General features: G+C 52.4%; 1 protein-coding gene across 1 annotated transcript in view; it reads right to left on the reverse strand.

The window, feature by feature from the left end:
- Gli2 (GLI family zinc finger 2) overlaps nt 1-20,726 on the reverse strand; it is a 239,491-nt gene that overhangs the window by 48,865 nt on the left and 169,900 nt on the right. Inside the window, exon 3 of the mRNA XM_076547213.1 lies at nt 9,652-9,757. Within this exon, the coding sequence (XP_076403328.1) occupies nt 9,652-9,757 (106 nt within the window). The remainder of the gene's footprint in view (nt 1-9,651; nt 9,758-20,726) is intronic.

Raw genomic sequence — 20,726 nt, forward strand, 5'->3', positions numbered from 1 at the left:
CGTCCAACAGAACCTCATGGGGCAGGACAGGGATCAGAGCGTCACTTCCTGATGCTGCAGGACATCCCAGCCAGAAGTCTGCCCCTGCAGCTGCTGGGAACCCGCCCCTCCCTCCCATGCAGCCCCACCTCTATGGGGCTACACCTTTGCTCCCACTGGCTTCTGCCCCCAGCTGACCCCATCGGTGCTCCCCAAAACCAAGGCCAGGAAGCGCCTCTTACACGAGCAGCTGGTATCCACCAAGATCAAAGACCAGGCATCTTATCAGACAAGCTCCTCATTAAACTTTTACGGGCCAGATTCCATTATAAATGAGCTGTCCATCCCACGACACTGAGCATGTTTCTGGGCTGAGAATCTGGCATTCTCAGAGCAGGGGGAGATGGGGGCAGGGATCACACTACCTGGAGTTCAAATCCCACCTCCGCTGCCGGGGCTAGGAATGTGTTACAGCTTAATTCTGTGATGTCCCTGGAGTCACATGTGTTAAAGGCCTGGCTAACAGCTGAGGGGAGGGGAGGTCCTGGGAAGTGATTGGATCATGGGGGCTCTGCTTTTCCTCAACAGATTAATGGACCATCAAGGAATTAACCCATGGATAGATACATAACTGATGGCATCGTTGGGAGCTAGAGCCTGGTTTGAAGGAAGCAGGCCATTACAGGCATGCCAGAGAGAGAGAGAGAGAGAGAGAGAGAGAGAGAGAGAGAGAGAGAGAGAGAGAGAGAGAGAGAGAGAGAGAGAGAGAGAGTTTTCGGGCATGTGCACAAGCATGTGAAGTCTGGAGGTCCACATCAGGAGGCTGCCTCAGTTACTCTCCACTCATTTCTTGAGACAGGGTCTCTCATTGAACCTAGAGCTTGCCAGGCTGGCTAGTGGGGCCCTCGGATCTGCCTTCCTAGTACTAGGCTTGCTAGTGTGCACCACCACGACATTTTTGTTTTTGGTTTTGGTTTTTTGAGACAGGGTTTCTCTGTGTAGTTTTGGAGCCCGTCCTGGGTCTCGCTCTGTAGACCAGGCTGGCCTCGAACTCACAGAGGTCCGCCTGGCTCTGCCTCCTGAGTGCTGGGATTAAAGGTGTGTGCCACCACCGCCCGGCTCATGACTGACTTTTTAAAGTGGGTTCTAGGGGATTGAATTCAGGTCCTCAGCTTGCACACAGCCAACTGTAGCATCTCCTAACTCCACTTTGCCTCTCTCTCCTTCTTAATTCTCTCTGTTTCCTGGCTGCTGTGTGGCGGGCTGGATCTGTCACAGGATCCTGCCAAGAGTGGTCTCTCCTTCACCACAGGCTCATGACGATGGAGCCAGAGACCATGGACTGAAGTCCCAGAAACCCAAGTTTGAATAAATCTCTCAAGTTATGATCTTGTTATCTACCACAACGAAGTCAAACACACCAGAAGGCATGCTAAGAAAGAGGCAGCCTGCCTCCAGAGTCCGAGTTTCCGTCTTATGAATGCAGAGTGACAGCATGACCACGTCTGCATGGTAGCAGGTCTTGATTTGGCTTCACACCTGGGCTGAGCAAAAGGTCTCTTCGTGCCGGAGAGTCCCTTATGGCTGTGCCACCCACCGACGGCAGACTGTCCACACAGCCTGTTCTAGGCTTCTACTCCCCCTCTGTCCGCTGACCGGTGGATATGAGGAAGTAAGTTGTCAGCCATTGCGGGTTGAGAGAGAGAGAGAGAGAGAGAGAGAGAGAGAGAGAGAGAGAGAGAGAGAGAGAGAGAGAGAACCAAAGACAGAGCAACATGGCCGGGGAAGTCATGTCAGGAAGGAGGATGGACAAGGCTCCTGGTAGGTGACCCCGAATCCACTTAGCTCCTCAGCCCAGGAAGCAGGCAGACATACCCTTCCAAAGTCCCCTTCCACCGGGTTCTGAGACGGGGCAGACACATTTTCCTGGGGAGAAGACAGTTCTTCAAGACACACACACAAAGCTAACACAGTGCAAGCCACACACTGGGGTAGAGAGCCAAGAGCCCCGGAGAAATCAGCCACATTTATTCCTGCCCAGCTGCTGCCCTTGGCGAATGGCTGAGGACTGTCACAGTGCCCCGGATCACACTAGTAAGTCACAGGTGAGTGTTTATCAACGACCATGACCTTGGAAAAGCCATTTTCCAACCCCCCCAGATCAGAAAGTCGGCTAGCTGAGGACAGTCACAGCAAAGAAACGACCATCTTAAGTGACAGTGTACCAATTTGCGGGCTGACCTCTCCATTCGTATGCTCCTGCTGGGGACAGGTGGGAACTCATATTTGCAAAATGGTTCCCTTGGGGGACTTTGGGTAAGGTGTGCCCACCACCTGGCACTCCTTCTACTTCCTTAACACGCGAGCCAGTGTGTTGACTTTCTGCGAACAGAGAGCTAGACCCCAGGGCCATCTGTCCCCAACTGGAGCCTTTCTGCCCTCCACGAAGAGTGACCTTGCATGACTGCGAACTAAGTTTAACTCAGGACCAAGTGATCTGCAGGGAGCAGTTAGCTGTAGTCAGACATGGAATGTGGGGTGGTTGGAAGTCATGGAGGTCAGGCCTGGTGCCGGACACGGGAGGACAGCAGGACACTGGTCTCTGAGGGGTCACAGTCTCTCCCCAGCGTGCTCTCCATGCCTTCTGTGAGGTGGGATATGAATGAGTTCAGGCCAACCGGGGTCGGGGTGGGGGCTGAGCGGTGAGCGGGAGAGAACGGGCACAGGGGATTTTAACGCTCCCATTTCAGAGGTGGTATTGCTACCGTTGAAAAGGCTGCTGGCTCTGTGAATCCAAGAAGTCAGCCCACAGCTCTGGGCTTCTTTTCCTGCATATAAAAATAAATAAATAAAATAGGGAGGCCCCTAAACACTGACCTATGTAAACTAGGGATAAGCAGATCCCCAGGCCTCATCCTGGCTGGGCTGGCAAAATCAGAATATCTGACCCTGGGTTCTGAGCTTCTTTAAGACGTGTGTAGGGAGGAGGGGGCTGGGCATGGAGCTCAGCTGGTAGGTGGTGCCTGCCATACACCAAGTCCTGGGTTCCGTCCCTAGAGTGGCACCAATCGGGTGTGACGGTGCACATCTGTAATTTCCTCACTAGAGGGAGAAGCAGGAGGGTCAGACGCTCGGCATCATCCTCAGGTACAGAGCAAGGTTGAGGCTAGCCTAGGCTACGTTAGACCCTGTCTGGAAAATAAACATCCCAGATCGCTCAGACTGGGACTTGCCATACTGAGCAGTTTCTCTAAATTCTTCTAGGCCAAAGGCAGTCCCAGCTGGCCTCCTCAGGAACCCCAGAGCAGAGTGGAACTGGACCCACAAAAACCGCTGAGAGCGAAGGTGGACACCAGCGTCCTGCACCCTCACCATGGATTCCTTACCTTCTGTTCAAGGGCACAATGTGTACCAGGAGAGCGGTTCTTCACTGGGGGACCAGCCCTGCCACACTGTCCCACATTCCCTCCGACACTCTGCAAAGCTGTTCTAAGAGCAGAGGCCCGGAGGGAGCAAAGTGCTCCTTTCTTGCCGTGGCAATGGGCAGGGCAGACATTGCAGGTGGGGTTGTTTCCAGGCTCAGCTGGCTTTTTCTTCTCCTTCCTTTGGAATCTTGGGAGCACTTCCCCACTGGGGTCACAGAGAACCCCTGACCAACGTGTCCCCCATCCCTTGTATTTTTCTCAGACCTAAGACGTTGCACTACAAGTTCAGGGACAATACCTCTGTACGTGTGCATCGTGAGCAATACTGCCATACGTGAGTGACAGGAAGAAGTGTGACCTTTGCCAAAAGCAAGTTGGCGGAGAAGGGGTTTATTCGGCTTATGCTGCCATATCACAGTGTATCCAGAAAGGACAGGACTCAAACAGGGCAGGAAGCTGGAGGCAGGAGCTGAGGCAGAGGCCACAGAGGGGTGCTGCTTACTATCCTGTTCCCCATGGCTTGCTCAACCCGCCTTCTTATAGAACCCAGGACCACCACCAGGGATGGCGCCACCCACAGTGGGCTGGGCCCTCCCCCATTGATCACTAATTAAGAAAATTCCCTACAGGCTTGGGTACAGCTGGATCTTTTGGAGGCATTTTCTCAATTGAGGTTCCCTCCTCTCGGATGGCTTTAGCTGGTGGTGACATAAAATTAGCTAGCATAGGACCCCCAGGCAGTTCTCACCATGTTTTTCATCCATGACTATCTCCTAGGTCCCCTGGTACATTTGCCCATTATCCCTGCTCCTGAGGCCATCGAAGGACAGATGTTCAAAGTCTCTGAGGACTCCCCCCGCCCTTAGTCCCATTTCTGACCTGCCTCTGCCTCAGCCCCGGCTAGCCTCCCCTTCTAAAGACACACCACATCTGTCCTCCCACCTGTAATGAAGCCTCTTCTGAACAGATACATGGAGACCCACAGTAACAATAACCTCCAAGTCTACCCTATAGACTTCCTGCTCCATCCTGACTCAGCGGCTGATGAGACGGCTCAGTCAGGAAAGTATTGTTCACCTTCGAGCATAAGGACCCAAGCTGGACCATGTTCAACAAAAAAGGGGTGGTGGCGACACACACCATTGGGAGGCAGAGGCGGCAGACCTCAGAATTCAAGGCCAGCCAGGGTTACGTAACCAGACCCTGCCTCAGTCTCCCACTCCCCCATCCAGAAAAGCTGAGGAGCCAGTGAGATGACTCAGTGGACAAAGTGCTTACTGAGTGAACATGAGTACTGAGTTTGGATTCCCCAGTACCCACATACAATCTGGAGGTGGTGGCAAGTGCCTGTAAGCCCAATGTTGGGATGGAAACAGGCAGGTCCTAGAAACTTGCTGGCCGGCCAGCCTAGCTGAAATGGTGAACTCCAGGTTCAGTAAGAGACTGTGTGCCTTAAAAGAAGAAGATGATGATGATGGTGGTGATGGTGGTGGTGGTGGTGGTGGTGGTGGTGGTGGTGGTGGTGGTAGTGGTGGTGGTGGTAGTGGTGGTGGTGATGGTGGTGTTGGTGGTGATGGTGGCGATGATGATGGTGGTGGTGATGATGGTGGTGGTGGTGGTGATAATGGTGGTGGTGGTGGTGATGATGATTATGATGATGATGGTGGTAGTGGTGGTGGTGGTGGTGTTAGTGGTGATGGTGGTGGTGATGATGATGGTGGTGGTGATAATGGTGGTGATGATGATGGTGATGATGATGGTGGTGGTGGTGGTGGTTGTGATGGTGTATAGAGCCATAGAGGAGGATAACTCATGGCGTGCATTTTTAATCCCAGTGTTGCAGGGGACAGACAGACAGAACTTCAGGGCTCATTGGGCAGCCATATTAGCCTATTGTGGTATTCCAGGCCAATGAGATACTCCATCTTAAAGGCAAGCCCTGAGGAACAGCAGCAGAGGTTGCTCTTTGGCTCCACTCCTCTGCCTGAGACACCACAGCCACACAAATCAGTGGGCTTGTGGCTGTTACAAAAACGACCACTCAGTGGATTCTACTATTAAGATCATCTCAGTGAAAGGTCTTGGGTTTGACATTCAATGGGGATACTAAGGTGGATTGTTGTTTTGGTAAGAGGTTTATTAGAAGAATTATTAGCACCATGGACAGACAGACAGACAGACAGACAGCAGCATGATAAAAGCTCTGAGGAGTGTTCAGGACTATAAGGCAGATAGTGGAGGTCCTTTCTTATAGGTCTCAGAAGAAGGGGGAAGTCTTCTGTCATGTAATTGATGGGTGATCCACGGTGTGGACCTGCATTTGGGGAGGAGGTATGCAACTCCAAGGATGTGGCTGAAGTGGAGAGGAGGGGCACATCTAGCTGAAGTGTACCCACTGTTCCCACAGCCCTCTGATGTCCCAGAGTCTGGCTACCTGAGGCCTGTGAACTTCCTTGGGGATCTGAGAACGGCACCTGCCATTTCCTGGAATCGTAGCACTTGGGGGAGTCTATAAGGGATGGGCTTGCAGATTTGCAGACAGACTCTTGGTGGGGGGTTGCCATTTCCTTCACAGCAGCTGTGAGAGGAGACAACTGTAGGTCAGCAGGGCTTCGTCAGCCTCTAGTCTGAAACCTAACATTCAGGAGATACGCTCATTTCACAAATGAGAAAAATGAGACTTGTGGGTTCACATGGACCACCTCTTCCTCACTGGCAGGCAGCCTGGCAGAGCTGAGATGACAGAAAGTCCCTGAGTATGACTGAGGCCGTCCTATGGGCATATGGAATGCCGGGGATCACTAGACTCAGAGCCTGCGCATTGGGATCCTCCACTCCTGGGAGTTATCAGGGTCCTAAGAGCCACACGCAGGGGTCTGAGAGTTCAAGCAGTGTCGGGGAAGAGCGGGCTGAGCAGAGCAGCACGTGTACCCAGCAGCAAGCTAAGGCCTTGGGACTCCAAGAGGCAGGCCGAGGCTGAGCCTCTGCTGAGAGGAGATGACATGGTACCTCATTTGCAGTGTGCGGCTTGTGTAATTAGACATATTGGTGGTAGCAAGCAGGCTCCAGCACAAGCTTGATGGATTGGGGACTCCGCCAGGCTCGGACCACATTAATCACAGAAACCCGAAGTATGGGACCATTTTTCTTACAGGCTTTGTCTAGTTCTCACCTGGGACCTAGGGAGTAGGAGAATGAGGAGGTGTGCCTTCCAGAGCCTGAGGCCAGCCCCTTCTAGGCCTTCTTGGTGGAAACCAGCTATCCTGAGGTTATCAAGGAGCGTCTGAGGCCTGCCCTCGCAGGTCACAGGTCCGAGAACTCTATAGTGCCTCCTGGCAGTGGGGTTGATAGGAGAGATCCTCCTGGGCTATGTCCCAGAGTCCAGTCCCCTAAACCCCACAGAAGTGCATGGTCTACCTCCCAGCCTCTGCACCAAGGCTTGGTGATATCAAATGATGAAGCACTAGCTCCTAAGAAGAAGGCATGCATATTAATCTATGGAGCCCGTCAATGTCATCTGCATCGGAAGTTGTGACTTGGGGAAGGATGTCAGGATGCAGAGATGATCCTGGACCCAGCTGGATCATCTCTAAAAGCAACAGCAAGTGTCTCTGATGAAAAAGAAATCCAGAAAGAAAACTGTAGCAGTAGATAAGAGCCATGTGTGGGTGGGTGCAGGGGAAAGGTGGTATGGTGTGAGGTTGGGATCGCAGGCCAAAAGATGCAGGCTTCCAGAAAGGGTGAAAGACAAAGGCACGTGTTCCCTCCAGAACTGTAGGAGAATACATTTGTGTTGTGTTAAGCTGCTGAGGTGGTCATTTGTTATAGCCACAGGAAATGAGCACCCAGCCCTCAGGTGTCCAGTCTGCTGCAAAGGTCATGGAAGCCAGTGAGTAACAGGGTAATTTCCACGGCTAAGGGGATAGGGAGATGGCTCAGTGGCTAGGAGCACTTTCTGAATAAGATGTGGACCGTGTTCTAATCCCCAGCACCCACTTAAAAAACTGGGCATGGCCGCGGATCTGTAAGTCAGTGCTGGGGCGGGGGCAGAGACAAGAGGATACTGAGGATTGCTGGCTGCCAACCTAGCTTTAGGTTCAGGGAGAAACCCTGTCTCTAGGGAGTAAGGACAGTGGCAGCGAAGAGCATCTGATGTCCTCCTCTGGCCTCCGCTTGTGTGCTCATGCATGCGCGCGCGCGCGCGCGCGCGCGCACACACACACACACACACACACACACACACACACACACAAAGTTATAATACTCAGTGTGAGATTCTGTACTGGAACAAGGAAACACAGACTTAAGGGAAAACTCTCCATATTTGTATCAGACGTGTGTGTTAGTTCACCGTATTGGTACTGGATGACATAGGATGTTAATGTCCGAAGAGCTGAGTGGAGGGCCTGTGGTTTATCTTGTCTAATTTTTACAACTTTTGCAAGCTTGAATTTACTCCAAAATGAAAACTTAATGCTTATTTACTGGTTATGGAGTATGGTGCGTTATCTATGTATATGGGTGCGTGCCTGCCATGGCACACACGTGGAGGGTGGAGAACCCTTGGGGAGCCGGTTCTCTCCTTCTGCCTTTACGTGGGTTCTGGGGTTGAACCCGGGTCGCCAGGCTTGCACCGCAATCCCTTCCGCTCACTGAGCCATCTCATCACAATGCGACATTAGACGTAAAATTTGTTTGAAAAGGAAACCAAAGTCGGGTTGGCTGTCTAGTAGGCGGTAGGTGTCCTGACACCGGTATCACTCGGGGAGGGGGGGGGGGGGGATGCGGCTGGCTGGGATGCAGCAAAGCCACGATGCTTTGACCATCTGAGCACACAGCCATGCTGACCAATTTTACTCTAGTGGGAGCTGGCGTCTCACAGGTGGGGCGCCAGCAGGGACTTCCTACTCAGCACTCTGTGTACCTACCACGCACCTGTCCTTGTAGGCACAGCCCCGAGGGAGGCTCAGGGGCTATGTGGAGCATGTGTGAGGACAGCTTAGTCTGCTCTGGCAATGGTGCTGGAATCCAGAGCAGGGCCCCATTCAGAGTGGGGGCATCGGGTTCTCCTCAGGAGGTGGCTCTGAAGCTGAAGAGGTTCTAGAGGGTGGGTAGGCAACAGGAGCCTGTCATAAAGACAGGTGACAGAGATTGTGAACCAGCACCCCAGACAGCAACTTGTTGTGGACAAATGACCAGAGGAGAGTGGGAGGGGATGAGGACAGGCATAGGGACTCACTTTCCAAGCATGGGGGGGCGGTGGAGAGGCTGAGTGCAGGGAAATGGCCAACGCCTAGACTAGACCTCCGTGATGGTTAATGTTGACGATCAACTTGGCATCGAGAACCACACAGGAGACATGCACGCGCACACACACACACACACACACACACACACACACACACACACACACACACCTGTAAGGACTTCCCAGATTAGGTTATTTGGGGGAAGACCCACCCTAACTGTGGGTGGCACTATTACATGGGCTGGGGTCCCACACTGGAAAAAAAAAAGGAGAAAGCCCACCGAGCACTGGAATTCACGTCTCCCCGCTTCCTGAATGTGGATGTCATGTGAACGGATGCCTCGACTTCTCCACCATGGTGGATGTATCTTCAAAACATGAACCAAAATACACTTTCTCTCTTCATGTCGCTCAGGCGCCTTGTCACTGAGTGTGAGAAGGAACTGGGTCTCTCCTCTGAGAGGAGGATGGTGGTGTAGGAGGTGGAGGGACTGAGAAAGGACCAAACATCAAGAGAATGAACGTCAGCCAGGGGCCGGGGGGTCCCAGGGGTCCTGGGTGGAAATGCCCAGTCACACCAAGGTGTTGCCTTTCTTCTGGGGGACCTCATGGTGGGAGGCAGGAAGGGACCCCGAGGCATCACTCTGAGCTTGTTTTAAAGAGTAGGGGACACACAATGCCCCAGGACACCTGAGTTAGTAAGGGGGACTCCAACCCACGACGCCAGGGCAGTCTACATGTAAGGTTACGTTCCTGACTTGGGTTCGGGGTACCGTATGGGTGACGTGGCTCCAATCATGTAGGGACCAACCAGGCAGCCTAGAGCCAGAGGCCACGATGATGACACGTGACCCAAGCTTGACACTCAGAAGAAACCAGGAGGTGGCTCGTAGGCGCGCATCACCTGCTCACAGGCGCACAGTCACGGCACTTTGGTGACCTAAAGGACAGAGGCGGGTGGCTGCACCCCAGGAGCAGCAGATGGAAGCCAGCACTTACCCGTGTACACCGTGGACTGAGTGAGGATCGTAATGGTACCGTCCCTCCTGGTGCCGCATGTCAATCGGCAAAGGCGCGTGGAAAGGCGGCAGGAGCTGCTGAGGAACTGTGGAGAGGGAGGGAGACAGAGAGAGAAGACTTCAAAAACTTTCCCCCTCCCTGGAAAAACAATTTTCAAAAGGCTTTAAGCTCCATGAATTCCTGAGCCAGAGTGGTCAGGACAAGGGACTCCGCCATGGCTGCACTATCACACACCCACGAAGGGGGATGAATAAATAATCAAAGCCAGCCTGAGAATCCTACATCTTCCACATAAAAGATCCCCAGCCGCGCTCTTGACAAAGACAAGCAGCTCAGCACTCTTTGAACTTGGGGAACCCAGCTTGGCCGCAAATCAGGGCTGACAGCGCTGACAGGCTCCGACTCCTGCCAGCTTCTGCCCACCCCGGCTCGGCTGCGTGTGGCTTCAGTCAGGTACCGGCCTCAGATCCACCGTGTGCACGGGCTGCATGTATTTACCTAGAACCATCTGTGAAGTGAGGCCAGGCCTGGCTTGGGGGCCTCTGCTTAGATAGCTAACTCTCTGCTCTTGGCGTGTGTGTGCATGTGTGAGCGTGTGCGTGTGCGCGTGCGTGCGTGCACACACATGTGTTTACATGCATGTGGAGACCAGAGGATGACTTCAAGTGTTGTCTTTGGTGCTATCCACACTGTTTTATAAGACAAGGTCTCTCACCAGGACTTGGGCTCGCTGGTTCAGCTAGGCTGGCTGGCTAGTGAGTCCCAGGGATCTACCTGCCCCTGCCTCCCCAGTGCTGGGCTAGCAAGCACATGTCACCAGGCCAGGCTTCTGACACGCGTGTGGGGATTACGTTATCATTCTTCCACAGGAAGTTCTTTGCTATCGCTGTGCCCCAAACAATGGTAAATTTAACTCTTTTTTTTATCACACTATCATAGGGGAGAATTTTCTAGTGTTTACACTAGTAACAGAATCAGTTTACGAAGAATAGTCTTATTTCAGTGCGTCTGTCGAGACCCACCGCTCTGTCAGCAGCCCTGATGATGTGGGCGATGCACAGTCAACCAGCCCCGCTTGCCTGAGCCAGTGAGTGGCCTTCTGACTGAGGGAATCGTCCACAGAGGAATGAGGAATGCTCCAGTCCTTAGCCTTTCCCAGCCTACTTGTTAAAAGGCCCTGTTTTCCTAAAGCCTATAATTATGTGTGCCTCTGGGGCACCCAGGCATTTTCTTTCAATAAGCAAAGAGCATCCTGCAATTATCACGATGATTTGTTGAGCGCAGGCCAAGTGCAGACAGGGGCTGACTCAGCTCCAAGCTGACACACACGTGTTGGTGTTTTCAGTTCTGGAGGCTCCCGCCAGTGTGCATGGGTTGATAATTAACCTCAAGAGTGGAGAGTGGGGTGATACCTTAGTGGACCCAAATTCAAAGCCGGAACCCACATGAAAAGCCGGGCGAGGTGGTGCACACTCGTAAACCCAGCTCCGAGGAGAAGGAGACAGGAGGATCCCCGAGGCTTTTGGGCCAGACAGCCCAGCCCTTCTGTCGGGTCCCGGGTCTTAGTGAGAGACTGTGTCTCAAAAAACAAGATGGATGGCACCCGAGGAATGAACAGAGACTAGTCTCTGGCCTCCACATGCATGTGCATATGTGAACATGCACCCATACAACACACGCACCTCACATATGTGAACATGCTCACAAACATCTACTGTTTTCAACATTGTAAGGAGATAGTTGAGAGGCATCACATTCACACTGTGAGGCTGTCACCACCTCTACCTACGGAACTTTCCAACATGTTAAAGGGAACTGTCCCCAGTGAACACTAACAGTCCACTGGTCCCTGTCCCTGACAACAGTGGTCCTGCAGTCAGTCTTTGGGAAAACGGTAACACTTTTGTCAGGACAGCACTGGCCCTTTTGTGTCTGGCTTGATCCACTCCGCATATGTCCTTGGGATTCGTCAAAGTGTAGAATGGGCTGTAATTTCTCCCCCTTTAAGGCTGGATGCTATTCCATTGTATGGATATACCACATTTTGTTTGTCTGTTAAACTGGTGGTAGACATTTGGATTTAATGCTATCTGTTTCTGGGGAAGTGGGAGACAGAGTCTCACGCTGCAGCCTAAGCTGGCCTTGAATGCACGACAATCCTCCCTCTGAAGATTGTCAGCCTTCTGAGCATTGACAATCTTACAATTTATAGAATTTATTATTTTAAGATTTGTAATCTTAAAATTATAGCATGAGCTGCCCAACTGGCTTTAATGTGAAGAATTCTCAACGAGAGGAAACGTTTCCCCTGAATTGAAACAAAAATTACTAATTGTGTGTGTGTGTGTGTGTGTGTGTGTGTGTGTGTGTGTGTGTGAATGTATGCTGCATGTATATGCTACCCACAGAGGCCAGAAGTGGACGTTAGATCCCCCAGAGCTACAGCCACACACAGGCTATCTGATACAGGTACTGAGACCTGGACTCAGGCCCTCTGAGAGAGAAGGAAGTGTATTAACCACTGAACCATCTCTCCAGGCCTCTCCTGAAATTTTAACTTTTATCTTCACTGTCCCACACTTGTGGTGCTCTCCACTAGGGACTAGGCAAACAGAAACCACATCGCTCTGGCAAGCCAGGCTCAGGGAGGAGCCAGCGGTGGACAACAGGCAGGCCCGGGAGCCAGCCTGACTCTGGTCTCTTAAGCTGTGAAGAAGCAGATGGCCACCCTTTCCTGAGTTCCCCACCTCTGGACAGGCAAGCATAGGCATATGGCTGGGACTCTAAACTGTGATGGAATGGCCAGGCACTTTGAGGCTGGTGACCTCTGGGAACCAGAATCCTGCCAGTTCTGGGGACTTGGGTGAGTTTCCACACGCAGTCTCCACCTGCCTGTCTGGAGGTTAGACCAATGACTGTGTGCGGATGCTCTAAGGGCCAAAGGGAAAATGCAGATGGCTCAGCCTGTGAAGTGAACGCAGGGCAAGCGCGAAGCCTGAGTTCCGCCTCCCAGAGTGCATGCTTTTGCTTTGTTTTGTTTTTTAAGCTGGGGTTGGGGGATGCTTACAAGGAGGCTCAGTTGTTAAGAGCAGTGGCTTTTCTTGCAGAGGACCTGGGTTTGGTTCCCAGCACCCACGTGGCTGCTCACAACCATCTGTAACTCCACTTTCAGGGGATCAACCCCCCTCTTCCGGTTTCTGCAGGCACCAAGCATGCACACAGTGCACAGACATACATGCAGGCAGTGTGAAACACTCACACACATTAGAACAGGAAAGGCTGGGAGTGGTGGTGCACCCTTGTCATCCCAGAGCTGGGGAGGCAGAGACAGGCGGATCCCCGGGGCTACTAGTCAGCCACCTCACCTCCTTGGCAAGTTCGAGGCCAGTGAGACATCCTGTGTCAAATAAAATGGGCCGCAACTGAGAACAATGGCTGAGACTGCCCTTGGCTTCCACAGGTGTGTGAGGACATGCTTAGGCAGAGTCTGAGCATTTAGCCAGCATGTGACAGCTGCTATTGACCAGTAATACACACTGATAGCTGAAACCTTCAAAGTCCGTAATCAAACAAGGAACCTACTGGCTGCAGTGAAGGCACTGGCTGCTCCCTTTTGGCAACTCCCAGGGGTGGGGGTGGGGGTGGGGTGGTGGCTGGGGAGCTAGCAGTGGCCTGCCTACAGAGCTGTCTACATCCCAGGGCCCAGCAGATGCGGAGGTCACCTTTCTAAATGTACAGGCATCTGTCTTCTTTTCGTCTCAGTGCCAGAGATGGAAGCCAGGGCCTCACACACACGCCTGGCAAGCACTCGAGTGCCCAGCGACATCCCCTGCCCAGGAAAGTGCAACATAAAGGCTAGGGGTGGTGGGTGGCTGTGAGCAGGACAGACAGAGCTTCTGTGGACAGACACTGGCTCGTGTCTATGGCCCTCTGTGTCACCACACATAGTTCCCTGGCCCAGGGGTCACTGGAGCCCTGCTATAACAGGACAGCACACATTGGTTCAAACTCAGGTTTCCACTCAGAGCTTCACACCCCCGCTCCCCACCCCCCCACCCCGCAGCCGCCATGCAGTCTCTGGAGAGCAACTTCCCATGCTGATAAGTGAAGGGATGAAGACTGGCACCAGTTCACCTGAAGTCTTGGACATTTCAGCTCAGTGTGGGTCATCCCCTCATGATCCTGATGGAAATGCTCCAGAAATAAATGCTTGCCCAATAAATGAGGAAGTTGTGCGATATCGCCCTCCCACCCCCCACCCCCCACCAGAGGCTGCAAGCAGCAGCCAAGGAACACAAAGAGAAATGAAGAAAAAAGGAGCTGCCTTTGGGCTGGGGAGACGACTCATCAGGTAAGCAAGCATGAGGACCGACCGGAGTTCCAATTCCTGGCGCCTGTGTAAAGAGCTGGGCATGGACACTTGCAATCCAGTGCTGGAGGGAACAGGGGCGAAAGCTACTAGCGCTCACTAGTTGTCACCCTAGCTCCAGGTTCAGTGGGAAACCCTGTCCAAAGGAGTAAGGTGGAGAGTGAGAGAGGAAGACACGGATGTCCTGCTCTGGGCTTTGCAAACATATGTGCACCTGCACACAAATACACATGCGCCAGACATACATACACCTCTTCACCGATATATATTCACACACACTTAGATCCACATACCCACCCCCCCCAAAAAAAAAGAGAGAAAGAAAAAGAAAAAGCCGTCTTCAGCTGGCATATTGAATCTGATCATTCCACACAATGTTTTCATTGTGGTTTTTTTTTTAAGAAAAAAAAAATCTAAATTAAATCACGTCCTTCCAGCAGAAAGGAGACGCATGCACACGCATGCGCGCATACACACAGGCACACACACACCCCATATGCCATTTCAAAGAAATGTCTCTCTTTTCAAGTTTCTGAGGAAGGAGCTCAAAGCGAGGAGTGTTCAGTGGCCACGCCCTGTCCCCCGGAAAAATGCACATTTTGCACATTTGTTTTTGATCTTGCACAGAAAGACCCTGAGGGGGTGGAGCGGAGGCGACTGTCTCTAAAAGTCCAGACTTTTTGTATACGAACTCCAACACCAAATGCTTCTTGGCTGGTAGGGTCTGGTGAGCGACATTTGTGTGACAGGGTCCTCAGGTAATGGCCTTGCTGTGTGCAGGGAAGACGTTGGAAGGAGGCAGAGGGTCCTTCTCTGGAAGCTGAGCTCAAGTTAAGGCCTCGTGACAACCACAGTGGGGAGGGAAGTGGGGTCCTCACACGAAGAACTCAGGGTCATGGGTCATGACAAGAACCTGGGTCATGACACCATGACTGGAAATCGTGTCAGCCGCTAGAAGGTTCTGAGATAAGTCACATGTGGCATGTAGACGCTGCCCAGAGAGGGGGACAAGAGACTTCCCAGTGGTCACGACCCACAGACAGTGCACTGTGCACTAACTAGACTGAAGTCGCCTCAGTCTTCCATTGCCAGAGAATAGGGGGTCTCCAGAGCTTTCTGCCTCTTCAGTTACGGCGACGACAAGATGGAATTAGCTCGGAGGACACGTGTCCTGTGTGCTGGGACCAGAGAAGCGAGTTTCTTTGAGAAGCCCTGTTGCCCGGGTACTGACAAGAGAATGTGCACAATAAAGGTGATGCTCTGATGGCTCTTCTTTGTCAGTGTGATGTAGAGTCACCATGGAAAAACTCCTGGGTGGAGCTACAACGGTGTTTCCAGAAAGGTTTATCTGAGCAGGGAAGACCCGCCCTGAGTGTGGGAGAGTATTAGTTTCTTTTCTGCTGCTTTAATAAACACCATGAGCAATGCCATGGCTAGACGGAAGGATTTATTTGGTTTACAGTTCCAGAGGGCTGTCTGTTGTGAGACATGGAAGCCAAGTGGTACACACAGCAGTTGGAACAGAAGCTGAGAGTCCACATTTTAAACAGAAAACACAAAGCAGAGAGAGAAAACTCAAAATGGTGCGAATCTTTAAACTCTCAAAGCCCACGTCCAGTGACATAGTCTCTTAAGAAGGCCACAACTCCCCCAACTCCCAAACTGTACCACATCACCAACTGGGGACCAAGTACTCAAAGGCACAAACCATGGGGGGTGGAGATCTCATTCGCATCACTGCAGATGGGCTGGGGTTCTGGACTGAACAAAAAGGAGAAAGCAAGTCGAGCGACAGAATTCATCTCTTTCTGCTTCCCAAGGGCAGATGCAAAGTGACCAGATGCCTATGTCCGCTCCCGAGCCTTCCCACCGTAATGGACCAGACACCTATGTTCCTGTGCCTTCCCACCGTGATGGACCAGACACTCATATTCCTGCTCCCGTGCCTTCCCACCGCAATGAGCTGTGATTCAGGCCCTTTCCTAGAGAATGTACTTAAATCCTTTTCCTCGAGTTGCATTGTTGGGTATTTTGTCCCAGCAATAAGAAAAATAAGTAATAGGACAGATCTATGTTGTGGTAAGGCTCAAGTACTTATAAATGTAGCCTGCAGGGCAACCAGGCCAAGGAAGGGCAGCTGGCTGAAGCTGAGCGGCCAGTGTTGTGCTGGTCTCAGTGACCAAGGATCAAGAAAGCAAGTGTGGGGGCCTTGCTTCTGGGTCTTCTGCCCTTGGGTTGTCGCTGGGGGACCAAAACATCCAAGAATGAGTGGTGCTGATGCTGAGCCTATAGTGTGTGTGTGTGTGTGTGTGTGTGAGCATCCACGAGAGAGAAGTTCTTTTGGAGAAGCGGCTAGCTCTCTGGAGCCTCCAGGGAACCCCATGTCAGGAGACCAGATCTTCAGCTCCCGTTCCCTGCCACACTCCATAGTCACTAGAACAACGATATACCTCCAGAGCCTTCAGGCCAGGATGCTGCACCTCTGTGGAGGACACTACTGATGCTCATCCATCATGCACTTTGGGGATGACCACTCTGTTGTGGGCACCCTGAAGCTGGAGCCAGCTCTGACCTGAAATGAAGGGATTCCACAGTGCCTTCTGGGAAGGACTTCCATTTTTTCTCTCAGTTTAGAAGAGTCTGTTTGGACTTTTCTGGTTAGTGAATAATGGAGCATGTTCCTTCAGCTTAGAACTTCCCCTGTTCCCAGCTAAGCTGGGAAAACACTTGCCTTGTATGCGTGAGGACACAAATTTCACTCCCAGAACCCAGGCAGTGGCGAGCACTTGTCTTTCCAGTGCGGGGAAGATGAGGACAGGTAGACACTGGGAGTCACTAGCCAGCCAGCCGAGGCTAATTGGTGAGCTCCAGACCAATGAGAGACCTTGTCTCAAAGGAGGTGGACAGTGTTCCTGAGGGTGACATCTGAGGTTGTCCTCTGGCCTGTAGGAACATACACACAGGCGTGTGATGGGTGATGTCATTCTGTGTGCTGTGAAATGTGTTGCTCTGGTTGGTTGGTAAATAAAGCTGTTTGGCCAATGAGGCAGAATAAGGTTTGGTGGGACGTTCTAAAGAGAGAGAGAGGGAGGAAGAAGACAGAACAGGGGAGACACTGCCAGCCACTGCCAAAAGAAGGAAGATGTAAAAGTACTGGTAAGCCACGTGGCAAAGTATAGACTTATAGAAATGGGTTAATTTAAGATATAAGAACTAGGTAACAAGGAGACTGCCATAGCCATAGTTTAAAAATAATATTAGCCTGTGTATGTTTATTTGGGTCTGAGCGGCTGCGGGACTGGTGGGTGAGAGAGATTTGTCCTGATTGTGGGCCAGGAGGGACACAGGAAAACTTTCAGCTACAGGTGCGTGTGTGTATGTGTGTGTGTGTGTGTGTGTGTGTGTGTGTGTGTGTGTGTGTGTGTGTGTACTTGCAAATACATAAGCACAGACATGTCAGAAAAAGAGATATTCCCTGTGTCTTAAGTAAAATCCAGGGCAATTATTTCAGTGCTTTCCTTCAAAGGGAACAAGCCTGGCGAGACAATGGAAGGAATTCTCACTCCTGTCCAGACGGTTCATTGGGTCATTTTCCTCCTAATGTAAGGACAGGAGCAGCAAGTGACGTTTATGTCTGTGACAAAGGAAGTTGGTGAAGGGGATGGGAAGAGGGCTCAGCATGGGGAGCTGAGTCTGAGTTCTACCTCCAGGCAAAAGAAAAGCTGGGTGTGGCATTCCATGCCTGGAATCCCAGTGGAGGGCAGGGAGAGACAGACAGATTTCTGGGGCTCCGTGGCCAGCCGGCCTAGCTGAATCAACCAATTCCAGGTCAATGAGACACCGTCTTAACAAAAAAACAAAAACAAAAGACCCAAAGCAAAACAAGGCACAAAGGACGGGACCCATAGCTTTGCAGAAAGGGGTTCCGGCAGATGGATCCCTCCTGGCTGCTCATCAGTTCCCCAGACACCAGTCCCCAGAAAGCTCAGGCTGGTTACTCCCAAAGTGCTTCCCTAGCGCCTGTGGCCAATGAGTACACGGTAAAAACAACAAGGGAATGTACGGGTAGTCTTCGTTTATAGAATGCCTAAACAAGTGGCCTTGGCGTCATGAGGGACATAGCCTCTAGGTCACCTAGACTTTTCAATGCTGTAAAGAGAGAGGATCCCTCACTGAGCTGGGGAGCCCTCACTGAGCTGGGGAGCCCTCACTGAGCTGGGCTCATCCTCTGTTCACATTGAAGTGTGGACAGCCTCCAAGGCTAGCTGATCAGTCAGGTGGACTCAGGGGGCCAAGGGCTCTCAAGGCCCATGCCTCAGAACGGCTGGCACTAAAACACTTTGGAAGCAAGGACACCTCAGTCCTCAAGACCCAGCATGCCTGTCTTCAGAGCCCTTCACAAATGGCACGTATTCCCAGCAACCAACCACAGGACAAGCTGCTTTCGGAGGCCCCTGCCGGGAGCCACTGCCTCACAGGATGCTTTTAATAAGAATAATGATGTCCTGAGTGGCTACTTCACAGCGTGTGATTACAAAGTGTTTCAGCCTCACTTGGGGGAGGGTGTTAGAATGAGGCCGCACATTCAAACAGCACAAGCTACTCGTTGTCCAGCAGGCTGAGTTAGTGGCTAGACCTTCTGCTGAACAGAGCCTACCCTGGCCAAGGCATTACTGACACATGGGACAGGCTGGGGCCAGCATGAGCCACTGCATGTGGACAGCATCCTGGGTTTGAGCTAGGAAGGTGAGAGGGAAGAGACAAGCACACTCCCGGGAGTGCTCCAGAAAATGTGCCGGTCTCCGACATGCTGTCGGAAGCCTGGGGGGGGGGGGGCGGAGGGGGAGCGGACCATGCGATCTGTCCCTTTAAATGGTGTGCCTGAGATGATATGGGACAGGCCACAGGAGCAGACTGCCGGCCAGCTCAGAGGTTTGGGTCATGATGGGTAGTGCTGAAGCTGTCACCTGGGTGAATCATCCCGTGCCTCAGTTTCCCTATCTGTGAAATGAGGATAGTGGCAGGCCAGAGGCCCAAGGGACACACAACACACAAGCCCACAGAAGCACCAGTGTGGCTGTCTCTACTGCCAGCTCTGTTGAGCTCCATCCTCTTCAGCAGGGGCTGGGACACAGAGGGGAGCCTCACAGGACCCCAAGGAAACCCCCACATCTGTCATGGGGAGCAGCAGCGGCTGCTCACCACTTCTAGTTGACCGGTGGGTCCCGGGTTAGGGACTTCGTGTGTGCTCGTTCGTGTGTGTGTGTGTGTGTGTGTGTGTGTGTGTGTGTGTGTGTGTGTATGTATGTGTGTATATGTGTATGTGTGTGTGTATATGTGTTTATGTGTATGTGTGTGTGTGTATATGTGTGTGTGGGGGGGGTGTGGGTGTGGGTGTGTAGGCCAGTGGACCGTCTCTGGTGTCACTTAGACACTATCCACCTTCTCTCCTTTCTTCTCCTCTCCTTTCCTGTTTTCCTTTTCCTTCCTCCTTTCCTTCCTTGCTACTTTCTTTCTCTCGCTTTGCTTTTGAAGCAGAGCGTCTCGCTGGGCCCTGGACAGGCTGGCCGGTGAGTGAGTCCCGGCAGGCTGGCCGGTGAGTCCCGGCAGGCTGGCCAGTGAGTGAGTCCCAGCAGGCTGGCCGGTGAGTGAGTCCCGGCAGGCTGGCCGGTGAGTGAGTCCCGGCAGGCTGGCCAGTGAGTGAGTCCTGGCGGGCTGGCCGGTGAGTGAGTCCTGCAGGCTGGCTGGTGAGTCCCGGCAGCTGCCTGTTTCCACCTCGCCAGCAACGAGGTTACAAGTGCACATCACCAGGCCTCGTGTTTTCTCAGTGGACACCAGGCACCACACTCAGGTCCTCATGCTTTTATGGCAAGCACTTTGCCAACTGAGCCGTCTCCCCAGCCCCAGGTTAGGGAATCTTAAGGTCAGAAGAGGCATTAGGAAGGTCAAGCCTGAATAAGGCGGGCAATTGTCTAGGTCACAGAATCTGTTTCCTAGAAAGTTGTGTGATGGCCTCCCAAACAAACAACGGATTTGAAGCACAGAGGACTGTAGTTCTAGGGACTCTCAAAAAGCATCAATCTAGGGGTAGGGTCAGCTCAGCTGCCAAAGTGCTCAAGGACTTGAGTTTGATCCCCTAGAAGAGCCCGCGTGGGAAAAGTGGGGTGCAGTGATGTGCTTGGAATCGTACAGCTGAGGAGGCGAAGACAGGCAGATCCGCAGGCCTTCTGGTCCGCCAGCCTCACCTGCTCACCTCACTACCCGGCCGGTGAAAGACCCTGTCTTCCAAACCAAAAGGTAGACAGCTCCTGAGGAACGACACCAGAGGCTGTCCTCTTACTTAAACACACATGCGTGCAACACGGGCATGCACAGTTCACAGAGAGAGAGAGAGAGAGAGAGAGAGAAAGAGAGAGAGAGAGAGAGAGAGAGAGAGAGAGAGAGAGAGAGAGAGAGAGAGAGAGAGAATGGGAGAGAGACAAAACAAACCCAGGTCAAGTTCATGGGCCTGGAGAAAAGCAGCCAGCAAACTGGTGCCCATGTTCCTTACACCCACTGTAGAGGTGGAGCTGGGTGAACCAGCTTGGTCAAGATGTGGTCCCAATACCCTTCTATCCTATGTCAGGCTCCCTTGTCCCTGACTGACTTCCTTGCCATCACATCCTCTGGTAGCTTCCAGGCTGGG

This window comes from Peromyscus maniculatus, chromosome 11 (assembly GCF_049852395.1).
Source record: "Peromyscus maniculatus bairdii isolate BWxNUB_F1_BW_parent chromosome 11, HU_Pman_BW_mat_3.1, whole genome shotgun sequence".
NCBI classification, from domain to species: Eukaryota; Metazoa; Chordata; class Mammalia; order Rodentia; family Cricetidae; genus Peromyscus; species Peromyscus maniculatus.